We start from the raw sequence: 19,739 nt of genomic DNA, 5'->3' as shown, positions 1-19,739 counted from the left end.
CGGGCAAAGCATCGTTACTGGCGTTGCCACGTAACTGGCGAGAACGTCGTACTTGGCAGTGGACGCGACTCTGGGTTTGGCACCGTTTACAGGCTCTACACAAGCGCCAAATTAAGAGAACCGGTGAATGGACAAGCGAAGATTAGTTCACTGACCTAAACGTGGGAGCAGGGAATGCCTGGGCATCGCATAGTAAACTGAACTCGGCACCATTCGCCATCTCGAACGAGTCGGATTTTGCTGATTTCGGAAATTTTGGTGACACCCGACCTGCCGGCTCTGACGTTCATAAAACGTAACAAACGACATTACTTTATTAACGCTCAAAATGCTCGCCCCGCGTGAACGTGCCACCGCGCCGCCTCGTACTCGCGGAACGCGAAAGGACCAAGAAGAGAAAAGAAAAAAGCAAGCAAAAGATTACCTGTGAGTCGGAGGTGGCGATGCCTGAGCGGAACACGTGAGCGCGACCGAGGATTTCGCGGCTCTGACATAGGTGACGCTTTTCGCGTCGCTCTGAAAGGCTGGCGCCTTGGATCCCACGGGCTCTAGATCAAATAAACGCGAGACAAAGAGGTCTAACTGGAGCGGAGCTGTCATTTACCTGAACAACGGAACTGGGAACCCTTGTGCGGGACAAAGCAATGTCGACGAGCTTCCAGCGGCGCGAATGAACGAATTCACGCGATCGTCGCTCGAGAATTTCGGCCCCTTCGCTCCCATCGGCTCTGGCAATATAACAATCGTGCAGGTTTGTCAGCTTCGAAGAGCTCGTGTCGACAAAAACCAAAAAAGAAGAGGACGTCTACCGCTCGGGAGCGGCGTTCCTCCGCATTCAGAGATTTTTGTTTATTCGATAGGCAAAATGGAATTACGAAAACGATCGATAAGAAGGACGAGCTGCTATGTGACTCGAGTACCTGAACGCTGGTACCGGGTGACCCTGCGCTTGGCACTGCACCGCGAATCCCGATGAGGTTTTGGTCTTCTGCCATCGTTTTGCGTCTCCGCTTACGGATGGTGCCTTGCTTTGCACCGGTTCTTCGCCAGGAAAAAACGAAACGCGTGAAAAGGAACGCAAACAAACTGGTCGTAAAATTTGAACCAACATCTCGTTAGTCCGCGATTTACCTGAACGATGGAACAGGGTAAGCCTGCCCTTGGCAGAGGATCACGATGTGCATACCCATGTGCCTCTCCATGAGACTTCCCTTTTCCCCGAGAATCGACGGTGCTTTGCTACCAACCGGTTCTATCGGGAAAACAAACGAGCCATTCGTCAACTAACGATCGAACGATTTACCTATAGTTGGGTACAGGATATCCCTGCGCGGGGCACGTCAACACCACGCTGAATAACGTACTGGTCTCTTTCCAACCGCGTTTCATCTCGCCGATCAACGCGGGAGCCTTGCTGCCGATGGGCTCTGACGACACAAAAATTGTGCGAGGTTTCCAAAGTATGAAACGATGCGTGCGTTAACGAAGGTTTACCTAAAACTGGGCACGGGATAAGCCTGCGCCGGGCAGAACAGAACGACCGTCGACTCGTAGGCCTTTTCTTTCCAGCCGCCCTTCAAGTCACCCGTCAACGCTGGCGCTTTGCTTCCGACTGGCTCTGTTTATACAGAGCAGTTCGAAAAATATTCGATTAACGAGTGTTTACCTAAAACTGGGCACGGGATGCCCCTGAGCCGGGCACGACAGAACGGCGCTGGACTTCGCTCTCTTCTTCAGCCAACCACCCCTTAACTCGCTCGTAAACGCCGGAGCCTTCGTCCCGATCGGTTCTACGAATTTCATGTATATGTACATGCAGTCAAGAAACGCGTGCGATCGACAAGTTGCATTAACATGTTAGTAAGAACGTTTGCTCAAGTGAAGAATGAATACGGTATGAAGAAGAGTGTTTGATTTAGTCACGACATTCAGTGCGATTGATTAACTATAGAAGACGCGTAGGACAGATGTTAGAATGATCACGTGTACATTTTATTTTCGTAAGAATTATAAATTTACCTAAATGAAGGCACGGGATAGCCCTGCGCTGGACAGAATATCACGACACTCGTCTTCGTCTCGACTTCTAACATTATTCCTTTAACGATCCCCATCAACGCCGGCGCTTTGCTCCCGACTGGTTCTAATTAGATGCAAAAGAAGGAAGCCGTGAGCAAGATAATGCTTGCCAACAACTGGCGCAACATTCATTGTACGGTTACGTAATTGGTCTGATGGTACAGGGGGGCCCTGATTAAAAAGGATCAAAGAATCACAGTGCAGCAAGAGGCATCCACGGAGAAAGTAACCGACGAAACTAATCCGGTCCGAACCTGCAGCGCTTTCTCTTCACGGTCTTCGATCGATCTTACCGCGCTCGGTTAACAACCGACCAGTTTCCTTTCTTTCTTTCGGGTTAATTAATACAAAGAGCTTTACCTAAAGGAGGGGACGGGGTATCCCTGCGCGGGACATGGCAGCACGGTGCTGGATCCAGCTCCTTTTTCCAGCCAAACGCCCTTCACATCCCCCGTGAACGCCGGTGCTTTGCTGCCGACCGGTTCTGACAATGCACACGCGATGAGCGAGGCAGAATTAATTGTTCCACTTTGAATGTCAGAAAAGGGGAGCCCGATGCCGGACAAGTACGGGATGAGGGCAAACGAAAAGAAGGCCAAGGCAACGTAATAGAAACAATCTGGTCCACTAAGTGCTCTTCAGATTTCACAAACGGTTGCCAAATAATGCCGCGCTCGTCCCATGAAATCGACGCGAAGGTCTTTCGCGTTTAAATGAACAACTCTTTTAATTAAAGCGTCACTCTGGCTGCGGTGGGGTATGCTCGATGCACGTAAATTAGGAATACTTTAAGGACGAATCAGTTACCTAAAGGATGGCACAGGGTACCCTTGCGCGGGACAGAAGAGAACGACATCGGTGTCCGCTGGATTCTCCATCCATACGCCCTTTACCGTTCCCGTGAATGCTGGCGCTTTGCTGCCAACTGGTTCTAACGAATTACACAGAGATACAGGACCATGCTGTCAGCTCTTTGACTAACACTCAATGATTAATTCAAGAAGTATACCTATAGGATGGAACTGGGAACCCCTGAGCGGGACAAAATAGAGTGAGATCTTGACCGGTGACACGATCGTACCAGGATAGCTTCGCGTCATTCGAGAACTTTGGCTTCTTCGTAGCGACCGGCTCTGTCGGGATTAGGAAAAGCTCGTGTGAAGATTGCCTTCCGAGTCTACCAGACTAACTACTTTAACAAACTAACCGTATCGAAATATCTATGTGTTTAAATGAATAGTCGTTTGATTAAAGTATCAACGTGCGCTCTCGCCGCATTACGAAGACCAACGCACGTAGAAATGCTTGAAGGAAGAATCATTTACCTAAATGATGGCACAGGGTATCCTTGCGCGGGACAGAAGAACACGACACTGGTGTCAGCTTTAATCTCCATGTATCCACCCCTTAAAATGCCCGTGATCGCTGGCGCTTTGCTGCCGACCGGTTCTAACGAATTACACGAAGATACAGGACCATGCTGTGAGCTCTTTGACTAACAACCAATGATTAATTTAAGAAGTATACCTATAGGATGGAACTGGGAACCCCTGAGCAGGACAAAATAGTGTGAGATCTTGACCGACGACGCGATCGTACCAGGACTTCTTCGCGTCGCTCGAAAACTTTGGCTTCTTCGTGGCGACCGGCTCTGTCAGGATTAGGAAAAGCTCGCATGAAGACCGCCTTCGAATCGACCAGATTATTTTACCTATTCGTACGTTGCGCAAGTTCTACGGATTTAAATGAATACGAAGCTCGTTTAATTAAAGCGTTATCTTATACTTCCGCTACCAGTGGAATAATCGGAGCACGTAGAACACGATCAGGAATATTTTATGGAAGAATCAGTTACCTAAATGATGGCACAGGGTACCCTTGCGCGGGACAGAAGAGTACGACACTGGTATCTCCTTTAGCCTCCATCCATCCTCCCTTCAATGTGCCCGTGAACGCTGGCGCTTTGCTGCCAACTGGTTCTAATCATACAAATACATAGGGCCATGCTGTGAGCTCGACGCTCTTTGACTAACACTCGCCGATTAATTTGAAAGGTATACCTATGAGATGGAACTGGGAACCCCTGAGCAGGACAGAGCAGAGTGAGATCTTGATCACTGGGACGATCGTACGAAGATAATTTCGTGTCACTCGAGAACTTTGGCTTCTTCGTGGCGACCGGCTCTGTCACAGGATTAGCAAAAGCTGGACTGAAGACCGCCTTCGAACCGGCCAGACTAACTATTTTACTTAACTATCTCGGATTACCGAACACGATACTCTAGAGGGAGCAAAGTTTGCACCTGACCGTCGTCACTTAATGGACTTACAAAATCATCGTCCCGTGAATAACTAGAAATCTGCGGCAAATCGTTAAGCAACGCGCGATCTCATTCTTTTGCGCAGCTTTGCGAAATGACTAGATATCACGGGACGACGACTCGGCCTAGCGCGATAGTCGATGCCTTTCAACGGGTAATTTAGTACCTGGTTACGGGAACAGGATGCCCCTGGGCGTTACACAGCATGCTCATTTCCGAGCCCTCTTTACGAAGGAAGAAGAACGATTTAACGTCCCCCACAAAAGCAGGCGCTTTGATCCCCATCGGCTCTAAGCAAGGGAAACAACGAAGTCACGCGGAATGCCATTAAAATTTCTAGCCGATGTTCCTGAGTCCGCCGGACAGGGTTCCCCTTTTTTTTCTCATCGACTACGTCGCCGACGGTCCTACTTCTCGCGCTATCTTGTGAGAGAGAAGAAAGCAAAAACGCGCGTTCTTTCGGTCCATGTCATCCAGTTTCGTACCTATAGACAGGAGTTGGATGGCCTTGAGCATTACACGGAAGACTAATATCCGTGTTTATTCGACGTCCCAGCAAGGAAAGTTTTGGATCTCCGGCAAAGGTTGGCGCTTTGCTTCCGACAGGTTCTAAACAACATTGACGCTTGATTATTCTAGCATACACAGCTCTAGTACGTCGATACCGAACACCGATAGAACGTAGCCGAGCAACAATACCCGATAACTAATTCAGCTAACCGTTCAACGGTTTTCACGGCTGGAATTTAATCGATATGCCGAACCACGTTGAATTCTTTACCTAGTAGTGGGCACAGGGCTTCCCTGCGCGGCACAAAAAATGGAGATTGGTTGACCCTCGTATCGTCCGATCGTACGGCTCAAATCGTCCGACGTTAATCGCGGGGACCTTGCTGCAACCGGTTCTGAAATCGATTGTTTCACATCGCATTCGATCCAGCTGATTCCTCGGCTGACGCTACAGATTTACCTGGTTGTTGGCACTGGGAATCCCTGAGCGCTGCACGCGAGCACCACGCTCGTGCCCTTGCGCCTCGCGTATTTACTCAGACTATCATCGCTGGAGAAGATCGGCGACTTGAATCCAACCGGTTCTACGAAACACACAGCGCTCTCCAATCTTTGCTTTTCATTGTAAGCTATTTTCTCGATAGCGTTTCATAGGAGCAAGAATATTTTCCAAACGTTCGAGGAAGGTGATGGTGATAAATTACCTGGTGGTTGGCACGGGGAATCCCTGAGCACTGCACGCGAGAACCACGCTCATGCCCTGTCGCCTCGCGTACGCGCTAAGACTGAGATCGTTGGAGAAGATCGGCGACTTGAATCCGACCGGTTCTACGAAAAACACGGAAAGAATATTCCCGACAACGAGCAAAGAACAAAGTGACGAACTCGACGCGCTAAACGTAGGAAGCGAGTCGACGAACGATCGCGATTAAAATACGCTGTATTCGATCGTATTTTAAGAGGCATAAACACGTTAAACAAAGCGTGCGATATTGCCGTGCGACACGCGACATTACCTGGTGGTTGGCACGGGGAATCCCTGAGCGCTGCACGCGAGCACCACGTTTATACCCTTGCGCCTCGCGTATTTACTAAAGCTATTGTCGGTGGAGAAAATGGGCGACTTGAGTCCAACAGGTTCTGGGGAAAATATCGTGACAACGGGAATTACGTTTCCGATATATAAAAGGACTCTGGGAAAGCGACGACACAAAGCCGGCGACAGTGTGAAATTAGAATTAACGAACAAGCCGCGGCGAAAGCGAAACGCGAGTCATTCGAAACCGACGTCGCGTCGGGACCATTGGGAAATTGTATCGACCGCGGGTTCGCGCGACCGTGCGCTCGCGATTATATATCGTCTCACCTCGAAAGTGGAACAGGGTAACCTTGCACCGGACACGTCAAACACACCGCATCGCTGGTTCTCCCTTCCATAAACTCGACTTTACGAACGTACGGTAGTTTTGGCTTTACGCTGGAGGTAGGCTCTGAGAATCATACGAAAATCCATTTATGCTCGAGAATTCTTACTGACCGTGTGATGGGGACAGGGAATCCTTGTGCAGGACAAGTCATCGACACCGCGTTGGTAGTCGCCGTTGGTCTCACAACCTTTATGTCGGCGTTCGTGAATTTTGGTTTCGCACTGGATACCGGTTCTGACCAAAAGAGCGGTTAGCTGTATACGGATGAACGACAGGTGGTTCGATTCCCTGACACTGAGACTGGGTATCCCCTCGGCTCGAGTAAAAGACAAACAGAAATCTATCCGGTGAATGTTTGCGAGCTATCGTCCATCTTCTCGCGTTCAATCTTCACTCGATTCTTCGATAGGAAGCAGAGTACTTGTCCTATTTACGATGGAAACGTACACTGAAATCGATGCTTCGACCAGATGAAAGCGCAACTTTACGCGTACCTGAAGACCGGAACGGGGAACGCCTGTGCCGGACAGGGCAAAGTCAAAGGCAGCTCGCGTCGCACCGTGTAGGTGGTATATGTGCGCGAATTCTCCGTCATCGGAAATTTCGGCTTCGTGCTGGCCACCGGCTCTACGAGAAGAAACGAATCACCGTCCCGCTCTATGCCACTGGGACAGGGTCCTGACAACCATCGCGCTAATTGTCTCTGGTAATTGACTGGCACATTCAGCCAATTGAATCGCGATATCATCGAATCGAAAAGAACGGGCAAGCGAAAGGCGATATCGATTAAACTATTCACGTGACGGAAGAACCGCTCCATTGTGAGACAAAGAGTGCTCATTGGCTGCTCGTTGTTTTCAAGGAGGACTAGTTGTTCTAGCGTTACCTGCCGTTACGAGGATCGCTTCGAACGTTGTGAAAAAACAAACCAGGAGTTTCTCGTACGTTTTACCTGAATGCTGGCACTGGGAATCCTTGAACGGGACACAGTAAGGTGGCAATGGTACCCAGCATCGTGCTAGGGTTCGTCGATTTCACGTCCAGGGCGGTTAATTTAGGTTTCGAGCTCGATAGCGGTTCTGCGGATCACACGAGAAACGAGCCGATCTTTAGAGTGCGACGGTGATCCCTACGCTTCTTCTTCGTGGACTTACTTGAGGACTGGGACAGGATACGCCTGAGCGGGACACTGCAACGTTACGCTCTGAGCTTCCAGGACCTCGAACGTTCGGCTCTTGTCGATCATCGAGAACTTTGGCTTCGCGAAACCGACTGGTTCTAGAAAAAGGGATAACCTCTTGGAAAAGTGCTTTAAACTCGAAGAGCGAAGACTTGGTGGACCTTGTTGCTCGGTCGCGAATATCGTTCCAACTTTCTTGTTCTCGTTCTCGAGAGGACTTACGCGGAATCCACGGATTCCATTTCGTCAACGTGTCTAATATACTGGGACAGGGTGAGACGGCAGACGGAAGAGAGGAAGAAAACGACGAGACGTCGTCTATTTTTCTCCGTGCCGCGTGGAAGCGTGCACGCTCGACAGATATATCGACCTACCTAAACGTGGCAACTGGAAACGCCTGTGCAGGACAAAGCAACGAAAAGCCTGTGCCTTTCGTTACTCGTAATCCGACGTCGTTCACAGATGGAAACTGTGGCTTGCTGCTCGACGCGGGTTCTAAAAACAGAACGCGAGACCGTGATACGGAGAGGTCGTGTGTAAAGGGGAAGCTACGAAGAGTGTCTTTGAACATGCTGGAATAGGGACTCCCCCTTTTTACTACAGAGCAAGCTAGTTCTTTTCACGGACCCACGATCATACGTGCCTTCCTCCCAAAAAAAAGTCGCCGATCTCTGAATAGAACGGACCTGCATCTATTGAAACGAATCGAAAGCTTATCAAAGTTACGAGAAGCTCTCATTGTTCTCCGATCGTGAGAACTATTTCGCTGCCTACCTATAGATCGGGACTGGAAATCCTTGAGCTGGACACAAAAGGGTGACGCTTTTTAGCGAAGAGGCGCTGAATCGTAGAAGATCGCTTGGACCAGATAATTGTGGACGCGTGCTTGATGCTGGCTCTGATGGAAAAAGTCAAACGATTCGCGAGATGAGAGCCAAGACAGAGAACAGGGGCTGTTACCTGTACGACGGAACGGGAAACCCTTGGGCAGGACACAGCAACGTCATCGCACCACCGAGAACCATTTTGAACGCTTGCGAGTCCGCCAACGACGGAAATTTTGGTCGAGTGCTGGCAACAGGCTCTAAGGAAGATACCAAGAAAAATATGACGGAGGATACGTCCATACGAACCGGGCAAATGATCGCGTCGTTTATCGCGTTATTTTTCATCTGGATGATTTCTTTGATATCGAGCCGCGCATCGATTCGCGTACGTGTTCAACCGACCGACGCCTTGGAAATTCCAAAGTTTCTATACCTGAAGGCTGGAACGGGGAACGCCTGAGCTGGACACATCAAAGTGAGCGGCTGGTCGCAGTGAACCGTGTACGTACGCGAGTTCTCCGTCATCGGAAACTTCGGTTTCGTGCTGGCCACCGGTTCTACGAGAAAACACCTTCGCTACAGACGCGATCGTTGAGTCGATTCTCTTCGTTGCGTGGAACGCCGGGACAGGGCAATCGACCGTCACGTCTGAACTTCATCGACGTTCTTGATCTCTGTTTCTCTATATAAAACGACATTTACGACGATAGATCTATGAGACAATTCCGCGACCTTATCCCACCTATGCGAAGGAACTGGAAATCCTTGAGCAGGGCACAGGAGAGTCAGAGCGTGTTCGACGGTCGAGACGAATCCACGAGAATTATCCATCGTCGGAAACTTTGGCCGTACGCTCCCCACGGGTTCTGCAATCCCAAGGGGAAGAAGCACGTAACAAACGTTGATAACGCGTCGACGTTTCATGTGCACGGGAACGGGGACAGGGAACCCACCGCATCGAGGAAAACGTACGGATCGTGTTTGTCGAGACGGGAAAAGTTATCGAAAGTAGAAACGGCGTTTGGCCGCGCAGCTGTTGCGCTATAATTTATCGCTGCCCCTTCAATCGTGGATTAACATCGGTTATTTAACACAGCCACTTGTCCTTTGATCTCGACGGAACAAAGATGAAGCGTCCTAGAAACTATTGAATGAGAGAAGCTCTCAGAAACCGGGCAAATCCAGATTCTCCCCGATCATTTCGCATCTCGAAAACTTAACAACAAGCTCCCTACCTATAAGACGGAAGGGGGAATCCTTGCGCGGGGCAGAAAAGCGGCAAGCTTCCGTTCGTCCTCGTCGTGAGTCCGATTAAGTTGATCGTGCTGGAGAGTTTCGGCCGGGCACTCGCCACGGGCTCTGCGAAACATCGTCGAAAGGAAAAAACACAGCGAAATTTTACCACGCTGCGTCCACGTAGCTCGCGAATCGGTCGCCAACTTACTTGTGTACCGGGACAGGGAACCCTTGGGCGGCACACTGCAACGTCACCGAGCCGTCTTTCATCGTACGGAATCCTCTGGTGTCATCGATCGTCGGAAATTTCGGTCTCACGCTGCCCACCGGCTCTGAATGTTACCATATAGTGTACACGCGGCGTGAACTCGCGTGTGATCGCACGTGGGATCGGGAACCCCTGGACGGACTTGAACGACCGCGAGAAAAAAGACCAGGACCAGGGGAAGTGTGACACGCCCATTTTTAAAAAAACTTTGTAAACAGTCGGAGAAAGCATGAGATTGAAGAGAAGATAGAGAAGAAAGAACGCCGTGAAAGAAACGAGATTGCTCGATCGATATCTTCTTTCTAAAATAGCAGTTGCCAGTTCAAACTCCTATATGAGAGCTACGACACGATTATTTCAGCGATCGTTTCTCGCGTCTTATCGCCAGCAGTCAACGAGTTCTAGAAATGTTCACTGGGAAAAACTCTCCTCGAAATTGCCACGTTCTTCTATTTTAATTCGAAGGCATACCTATAACTTGGTACCGGAAATCCCTGCGCGGGACAGAGGAGAGGCAGCGTTCCATTGGTGACGACAGTCAGACCGTTTATGTTGCTCACAGATGGAAATTTCGGTCGGACGCTCCCCACCGGTTCTACGTTCGAGTATCCGGGAAAGGTGCGAGAAAGACACAGAACACGATATCGATCGTGACGAGACGAAACTTACTTGAAAACCAGGACAGGATACCCCTGTGCGGGGCAAAGAAGGGTTACAGAGCCGTCGATGATCGTGCGGAAACTCCTGGAGTCGTCGATGGTCGGGAATTTCGGCCTCACGCTTCCAACTGGCTCTGATTATGCAATTAAACAGCAACATCGCTTTCGAAATATCGATATCGGGCAGGATTAGCGTGACATTTTGCCTTCTTTCTTTTTTAATTGATTGTCTACCTGTTTAAGGGAACGGGGAACCCCTGTGCAGGGCAAATCAAAGCTTGACTTCCGTTCTGCACCGTCCTGAATCCACGTATGTCGTCCGTTGAAGGAATCTTTGGGCGGACACTGCCTACCGGTTCTGAAGGGCACGCGAATAACGATTCAGATAATTTCTCCTGTCTGCACGTGGAACGGGGAACCCCCGAGGGATACAGAGTCGTTTCAAAAACCATCCTTTCCTCGTCGACGCGTTAGTAGAAGACGAATAATCGTTTCAATGGACGAAAAAGCTTCCTATCGAATGTCTAGCTCCGGTAATCGTTCACAGACATTCCGAACAGCCTACTTTTCTCTCGTTTTTCTTTTTCCAATATTTCTAGTTTTGCCTACGCAGTTCGAGTTCCCTTTTTTTCGATCGTGCTAATGCATGTATCTCGTATCGGTGATCAGAGATATATCGTACCTATAAACCGGTACCGGGAATCCTTGGGCAGGGCAGAGAAGCGGTAAATTGCTTTTCGATTCCGTGGAAAGTCCGTTAATGTTGTCCATCGAAGGAAACTTTGGCCGTACGCTCCCCACGGGTTCTGTTTCACAACGAAAACGCTATGACTGTGTGGAGCCGTCTTTGCGGCGCGTGGGCCCCCCTGCTCGGACCCTTTGTCGTCATTGTGATTCTCGTTACCGCATCTCTTGGCCGTCGTTATTTGCACGGTACACTATGCGACTCAGACTCGATGGAATCGCATTCGTATCGACAGGAGGATTCACCTGCCATCGTTGACCGATTGCTTTGACAATAGAATAGCTCTGTACCCAACGAAGCTGTGTGTCTGTCAGATTTGCTCGCAAGAAAAAGATAGTTCTTCATACGATGTTTCAAAAGCGATAGAACACTCGTGACACGAGACGTTACGTACTTACATCGTTCGATACGAACGAACAAAGTGGAGAATGGTGAAAGCTGACAGCTGCATTGAGCATCACATCTATTCCACGTGTTAGCGTCTAGAGCGTTTCATTTCGTGTGAAATATTAGACTTATAGAGTGACGTTTGACTTACCACGCGAGAGCGAAGGACAGAGCCCGGAAATCGCGTGAGGGCGCCGCAAAGCGTCGGAAGAATTTTACGCTGTTTCTTTACTTTTTGTTTTCTCTTTCTTTCTTTTCTTCCGTTCTTTTCAAAATTCATCGAAACCGATCATGCCAAGAGTCAAATTATGGGCGGGCGGTGGCGCGTGCCCGCAGGGGTACCCTGTCCCAGCATTCAGGTTTTCCAACGAGCTTGATCTCGTACAAAATATCAATACGTTCTTTCATCTATTTAAATCTATTTTAAAAGAACAAGATGTTTTCAATTTCACCGACGATACGAAACGAACTTTCAAATTCGACTTTATCATTTCGACTTTACGCTCATTGATAATTCGATCAAGCTGGCTGGCTTAAAAAATAACACGTACATCGACGTGGCTACTTCAGCCGAAGGCAATTGATTTTCCAAGATACTTGGGCTTTAAATATATAGATACTCGATTACTTAATCGCACGGTCTGGCTAAACGCTCGGTCTGTTCACTCTGTTTCGGGGAAAATCAATTGCCTCGGTAAACAGTTTCGAACCCAGACAATACTTTCCCGGAACGTCACAGTTCGCGCGATAAAAGAGTAGTTAAAGTCCGACCTGCAACACGAATTCGGTACCGCGTTCGCGGGGACGATTTACATCGCAAAAGAGTCCTCGTTTACATGCTCGCGTTTATCTCGTGTGACGGTAAATTTCTAAACCAAGCAACTGTTGTAAAAAAAAAAAAAGGAACAAATAGAAAGAGAGAAGAGAGAGGAAAATCGAAAACGATCAAATTGTCGTTTAACTTCATCGCGAGAGGAATGACAATTATTCCACTCTTGTACGCGCACGCGATTACCGTCCAGGTTCGAAACTAGAAACACGATTCTGATTTTCACTGTTTTAAAAAACATATACAAGTATTTACACGCTATGCGATAACGTAACTCTGCGTTTATTACACTCCGAAGAGTATAAAGAAGAAAGGACGATGTAATAAATCAGAATCGTGATTTCAACGAAGTTGAAACTGATCGTTTCTTGTGATCGTCACTTACCGGTAATGACGAGACGTCCCTTGGTGGCAGACAATCTTGTTTCTCCGGTGAGTCTATGCTTGGTACGGCATTGATAGGTCTTGTATCCGTCTTCGGGTCCGACATCGCGAATGTGAAGTTCTCCAGAAGGCAGTACCAGGTATTTTCCATCTGTTCGAGTGACCGAGTCACGAAGCAAAGTAGATAGATTATTTCTCGGCGTTGATTCGTCCGGTGCGACTTTCTAACCAGGGATAATTGACTTATCGGAAAGAACGTTCCGGCCAGTATCGGCTCTATCGGAACAGTTTAATCAAACTGGACGACATTTTACGCTCGGTAGTATATAAAGTTCGTACCGATATGGATCTGGCAATCAGAAATATTCAATTATCCCAACGACCACACGGTACTCGTCGGACACAGACACACACGTAGCCGTGTATATCGACCAGTACAATGCCGTCTTGATTAATACATTGGCCCGCATGCACTCTACTACATTTTGCTACCTTGGCCAAGTTCGTTGAACGTTGAATAGCGACCGACTCTTTATCTATCTCGTGCTTTCACCGTTCGACGAATCGTTGGGCGATTCAAGCCATAGATTCAGGCCCGTTCGTCAAACAACGGACGAGGGAATATCGAGTTTGCATTGTTCCCAGCCCCTGGCATGTCCGTGAAACGTGTTGTAAGAACATGCCATCAGATTTGTTGATATACCGTCGCTTCTACGGTATTCCCTTTAATCCGTTTAATCCGGAGAAGCTATCTTTAACTTTATCCATCGGACATAAATAGTAAAATAACACATTTAAAGCAAGATAAAGAATGTTCAAAGGGATTAAAAATCGAAGCTATTTAAGATACTCAATTCGTAATCTTACTCTGTTAAGCTTCGTCGAGTTAAACACCTCGTAAAGAATTACACTCACGTTGCGTTCCTCTCGATGACTTCCGGCTTACAGAATAATCACGAACGAACGAGCCCGATGCATGCAATCGACTACTGTAATACTACAAGCAATAAAAACCATAGCCATGTACTCTAGAGTAGTCACACAGGGAAAGGAATGTTCGTGAGATACAGTGGAGACGTGAAAAAGAATTTGGAGAAAGGAGGGAAGTCTGGGACAGCGCGAGCAGCGGCAGTCAACGTCGTACGAACAGTTCAAGAATAGTTCGGCGTTTACTTTCCGAAACGAGGGGCATCCGGGCTGTCGGACGATTTCATCGTACGTCAAACGCATTTCTGTCGTCGGTTCGTCCTCTAGGACGCGATACAACATTCGAGTGGAGGCCGATAGAACGAACACGTTATCTGTTTCTTCTTTTTTTTTTCTTTTTTTCTGAGAAAAGACACGACGCTGTTATCGCCACGGAGAAACGATCTCTCTGCCTACTTATTTATTTGCTCGTGGCGCCACGACGCATCCTGTTTCTTAACTCGTGATCCACCGCAACCTGCAATCGTGGTGGCCGATTTCCGGTCTCGCGATCGCGATGCACAATGCCGATCGTACCTGTTGCGTGTCTCCCTTGGTTGCGTACAAATCGAGCGGTTCCTGCTCCAACGGAACGCAGGATCGCAAAGGACGTCGCTCGTTATTACTCGGCGATCCGGTCGATGCCCGAGGGAATCCTTGAAACGTTGGTTCGTCGCGCCACGGCCGCGTCCTTCGCGCGATTATGAATGGAAACGATCGTACGACCTTTTCACTCTTTTCGCAGTCTGTACGACTAAATGGAGCGTACGCGAGCGAACCCACGCGTTACCGACGTTTCGTCCGCGAAAAAAAAGGAAAGTCTCGCAACGCGCGGTCGTAAAGCGTGGATGAAAGAGAATGAAAACCTTCTATCGTTCTTTCTTTTCCCCTTCTTTTCATTCATGGTTAAGATGGAACTGCGTGTGTGTACCCATGAAAGTGTGCGTGTGTACCGTAATCGGTGCTAGGGTATATTTCAGTTTTCTCGTCTTCGATCCAAGAGTCAACCTCGACGAATTCGGCGACGAAGCTCGGTATGTGACACTTGATAATTGCGGCGTTCCCCCGAAGGACGTGTTCGTCCATCACGTTCACTGCATACCGCTGCCCGACAACTGCAACCAGACACCGGTTTCCGGTTTTACCATAAGCCGCACATCTACATACAGCCTCGTATCCGTGATGCGATCGATCGTTGCGATGAGCGTTCGGTAATTCGTGCGACGTTACGACCTCTTAAAACCGTACGAAGAAGGAGAATCGGCCGAGCGGAGCAATTAATCGATTAGCGGAGCGATTGGAGTAAACGGAGTACAGACGCGATTTCGACAGCGGTGATTTAAATGCTCGACGAGTTCTCTTTTTTCCTCGATTCTGCTACCCGTACGTTTTCTCAACTGTGTATAAGCAATTACGGTAATCCGAGAACATTAACGGCTGAAACTCGGTCGATCGATCTCTCCACTCGAACCATATAGCACAGCACGCACGAATCGAAGAACGAACGCCCATGCCCACGCAGAAGCAAAGGAACGAATCGGTGGATCTCTGATCAGCGCGAAAGCGGAGCAACGATCTCGCGCTGTACAGAATCTCCCCCTTTCTCCATCTATCCATGTTGATTGATACCGTATGATTGTCCCTCGGCTATGTAACTGCCGCCGGCCGAATCGATCCATCCTACTACGTCCACGTGGTCGGCGACGAACGAGGGAACCTGACACTTGAAAATCGCCGCGTTGCCGCGTATCGCGAACTGATCGTAAACCTGAACTTCAAAGTATTGGGCGACCACTGCAATAAAAACGGAACAGAGAGAAAGAAAAACACAAGAGGGTAGCTCGTCGACGAACTGAATAGTCGATGGGCGGATGGGCTTTGATCCGACCGATTAAAATTTCAATGAACCGCGAGGCTGGCTCTCCGCAAACGGGAGTTTACCGTGCAGAACATCGTCGCTCCGTGAGCGGCGACGCTCTCTTTTCACTGACGGAAATTAGGCTAGCCAGCGGACATCAATTTCCTCGTGCGTCGGTTTGATTAGTTCGGACTTAATCTAATCCGAAATCACGAACGGGGCCGAGCGACCGTCCCGTTTTCCAACCGTCTCTCATTCGAGGTGCGCTCGTTCATTTAAATCGAACGACAAATATTTGAAGGAGAATATTTTCAGGAACTATGTCACGAAGCTTAATCGCGAATAGAGCGATGTTGATGCGGTGTGACGAAACGTAAAGTACTGTAGTCCTAGAAATCTGCGCTGTCGAGAACGAGGCTAGAGAGAGCTCGATCGTCTCGATGGAAACGCGAAAATTTAATTCGATCGACTGTCGCTTGGGTTATTCTCTCATCGACACGCTCGGCCACCGACCGTGAAATAAATTTCATTAGGTCGCGGCTCGCGTACTACCGCTCGTGTTCGATCGTTAGTCGAACGAAAGTGGATCGTCCTGTTCGCGGTCGCGTTTAATTTGCGAGCGACAGACTCAATTAATCTGACTTAACCTAATCCGTCGGATCGCGGTGGGTAACGAGGCCACTGCCAGCCGCACGCTCTGCCTCCGTACTCCGTTTGCGTCGGCCGCGTCAGAAAGGGCAAACTTTTCATAGGCGAGAGCAAATTGCACGCCTTCCACTCTATCATCACAGGCAACCATCTCTCTCCTTTCTCCCGTGCGCTCTTCGAATGCATCCTGTAGGTATTACTGTATTCTGCATACGCTGGCATACCCTGAGAGCGGACGGCTACGAGAGCCAACGTGACGCCGTCAAAGCGTTCTAGCACGCTCGAGCCGCCTGTCCTCCGTAAGAGGGATGAGCACGCTGGTAATTCCATTTATTAATTCCATTAAAACGCCGTCAGGACTCGCGTCGGGTCGGTGAGTCGAGCGTAGGCAGTAAATCGAGTTGATCGCAATGCGAAGACCACTTCTTTGGTCGAAAGCAACGAAACAAACTGGACCGAACCGTGTCGATCGTTTACATCCGCTCGAAAGGGGGCAAGAAGATAAACGAGATTAACGAACACGGATACGGATATGGATTTCTTTCGAAGTTGTGTAATAAAAAATAGTCAGAAAGCTAGAACAGTCTTTTGCACGATCGAGAAAAAACCACGGTGCTCATCGCCTGCTCGCGCTAAATATGCTCTCCGTAATCGAGACGAGAGAAGTACCCTTTTCTTCTTGGCTGTTCGCGGAGTACGTGGATCCATCCTCGACAGCCAACCACTCGATCACGTCTACGAAATCTGCCACAAAGCTGGGTACGAGACACTTCAAGGTTGCCGTGTTGCCGCGCAAGACGAACTCGTCGATGACCCTCGTCTCGTAGAATTGCTGGACCACTGCAACGCGCGTCAACCCAGAGAACGTGAACCCGACACACGAAACCCGTAAAACAGAGAGTACTAAAGTAGCAACGGGATTGTATTCGTGTCGTGTCCCGCTTCCCTTTCGTCCCATCGGAATTCGTTCGTTCGGGAAAAGGAAATGAAACGTTGAAATTGGAGCGAGGGGGAGAAACGGAAGGCCGTCTCCCTGGTTCGTAGGTTAGTACAGTAACGAGATCACACCGTCTCCGCCTACCGTAATCGTCTCCGACCGTGTAAATCGTTCCATCGTTGGCTACCCATTGATCCACCTGAACGAACTCCGACACGAAACTCGGTATTTTGCATTTCATGATCGCGCTGTTTGCTCGTATCACGTACTCGTTCTCGGCCTCGGTGACGTAGAACTGCGAAACGACTGCCCGCGCGGGCACACCAGGATGCGTGATCAACGATCGTATAGGTATACAGATTGTACGATATATGTGAATCGCAGAAACAACACAGACACACGCTTTGGCTTACTCGATCACGTGAATTCGCTGAATTCAACGACACGTCTCATGGTATCTACCACCTGATCCAGTTCTGTACGGTTGAAAGTAAAGTTCAGGCAGTTGCCAGTTTTGCGATCGAGTCGATACGACCGTGGCAATTTTCGAGCAACCGATACCTCGAAGTTCGCATAAAATTAAATTCAATGGATTAGTCGAGATACGACGTGTCGCCTTAACAGGAAGGAACAGATTTACCGTGAGGCGTGTCTAAATAAGCCTGGGTAGAATCGAACCCCCGTAATACCCTGGCCGACAGCAGGATCCTCCGGAATATACACCTCTCCGTCCTCCCTGATCCACGCCTCGACCGTAACGAACTCCGCGATGTAACTTGGGATGCTGCACTTCAAGATCGCGCTGTTCCCCCTGATCACGTACTCCGTGAGAATTTCTGGCTGATACGGCTGCGTAACGACTGCATGGAAAACAGGCTGCTGACGAAACAGCTCGGACGATTTACGCGAACGCTGGTAGTTGATTCGCGAGCCGGGGATTTCGCTCGAGAAATGAAATTGGACGAGTCGATTAAATGTTTAGCTCGATTAAACGACATATATTCGCGCGATTCTCGAGCGGCTGGCGCTTGGTAATCGAGTTGGTTTATTTTCTTAGGAGAGCTATATAATGCCGGCGTGAGAGCCCCAGCGGATGGTTCATTAACCCTCGTCGCGTTGCCGCCGCCGTTCAACTGCCGCCAGACTGGACCGCGCCGGAAACCAGTCGTTACCACGTGCCACTTTGAACTTTTACCAAGTTTGTCGGGAAACGGAACGCCCCAGGAAGAGAAAAAAACTGGAGAGACCCAGTCCGGACGATTCGGACAAAAGCAGAAGGAGAACTACGACAAAGGAAACAGAAAAAAGGGCAAGGACGATGAACGTAGTACCGTAGTCGTTGGTTGGTCTGAAGGTCGAACCGTCGCTTCCCACCCAAGAGTCAACCGACACGAATTCCGCGACGAAGCTCGGTATGGTGCACTTCACGATGGCTGCGTTTCCGCGTATTACGTATTCGGACACGACCTCCGCTTCGTAGTACTGAGTCACGACTAGAGAAAATAGGAGCGCACGATATGATTATTAGCATAACAATGTTAAACAGATCTGCCGGACCGTTCTCGTTTACATCGATTACAGTCGATCCCCGTATCATACGACGTTGACAAACGTAACTCGCTGCCAGCTTTATTCATCATCCCCTTTAAAGTCTATCCCCAAAGCCCTACCGTTCTTCTCGTCCGGATTAAAAGAGTTTCCTTGATCGTCCTGCCAGCCGACTACTTGAACGAACTCCGCGACGAAGCTCGGTATGCTGCACTTGAGTATAGCCGCGTTGCCGCGTATCACGTACTCGTTGTTTACTTCGGACTGATAATACTGGTGTACAACTACAATAAACGGAAGTGGCGATAATCAGCCGCGTTGTAAGCGATGCGCGTCCGCTCGCGCGATTCTTCCACGCACTCGAGGCGATTATCTACACATGCACGGACTATGCAATGAAATCTGAAATGAACCATAACATTATCGATCTCATTGTTCCCTGGAAACCAGTGTACGCTCGTCGTCGATGTGGTTTTCGACCAAGTACGACGACATATGGAGAACATGGGCGAGCGAAACGAGATTACTCCGTAACGAATAACAACGTTGAGACGCACGACGTTGACGACAGCTTCCGCGGTGACATATTCGTCGACGTCGTCGTCGTCGTCTCTCGCCGAGCAGATCGATTCGTTAAGTCGCATCTTACATCGCAGCCGCGAGAGAGCTTAGAGAAGCTTGCATCCAGGAGAAGCACGTCGACACGTCGCGTTGGCAAACGATCGGTGCACTTTGACTTTGTGGCTGTGTGTGCCCGTGTGTTGTGTGTGTACGCCCCGTTTCTACGCATGTGCGAGCACGCGAGTAGACGAGACAGACACGGGAGGAGAAAGCTAAACAGAGAGAGCGCGAAACCAGAGGTAGAGAGAAGGGTGAGGGAGGAACGTCTGACGTCCACGTCCACGTCGACGATGTGCTCCAATTATTTGG

At 49.2% G+C, this 19,739-nt stretch overlaps 1 protein-coding gene across 50 annotated transcripts in view; it reads right to left on the bottom strand.

Moving 5' to 3' along the window:
* Positions 1-19,739, bottom strand: part of LOC122567072 (Down syndrome cell adhesion molecule-like protein Dscam2) — a 56,689-nt gene that overhangs the window by 29,651 nt on the left and 7,299 nt on the right. For 18 of the 50 annotated variants that reach the window (XM_043725197.1, XM_043725174.1, XM_043725188.1 and 15 more), the window contains exons 5-8: positions 18,932-19,093; positions 18,593-18,754; positions 12,854-13,003; positions 7,290-7,416 (exon numbers count right to left, since the gene is read on the bottom strand). In XM_043725197.1, the coding sequence (XP_043581132.1) occupies positions 7,290-7,416; positions 12,854-13,003; positions 18,593-18,754; positions 18,932-19,093 (601 nt within the window). Of the gene's footprint in view, positions 1-1,666; positions 1,791-2,019; positions 2,144-2,886; positions 3,011-3,088; positions 3,213-3,404; positions 3,529-3,606; positions 3,769-4,566; positions 4,691-5,181; positions 5,306-6,447; positions 6,572-7,289; positions 7,417-7,491; positions 7,616-8,477; positions 8,602-12,853; positions 13,004-14,771; positions 14,934-15,447; positions 15,613-16,993; positions 17,165-17,405; positions 17,568-17,950; positions 18,122-18,592; positions 18,755-18,931; positions 19,094-19,739 lie in introns of those variants that run through there. The other 32 variants (XM_043725214.1, XM_043725213.1, XM_043725220.1 and 29 more) reach the window with 27 other exon arrangements.

The sequence above is a fragment of the Bombus pyrosoma genome, linkage group LG4, assembly GCF_014825855.1.
Source record: "Bombus pyrosoma isolate SC7728 linkage group LG4, ASM1482585v1, whole genome shotgun sequence".
NCBI classification, from domain to species: domain Eukaryota; kingdom Metazoa; phylum Arthropoda; class Insecta; order Hymenoptera; family Apidae; genus Bombus; species Bombus pyrosoma.
Note: the sequence above shows the minus strand (reverse complement) of the source record. Positions and strands in the feature narration are given on the sequence as shown.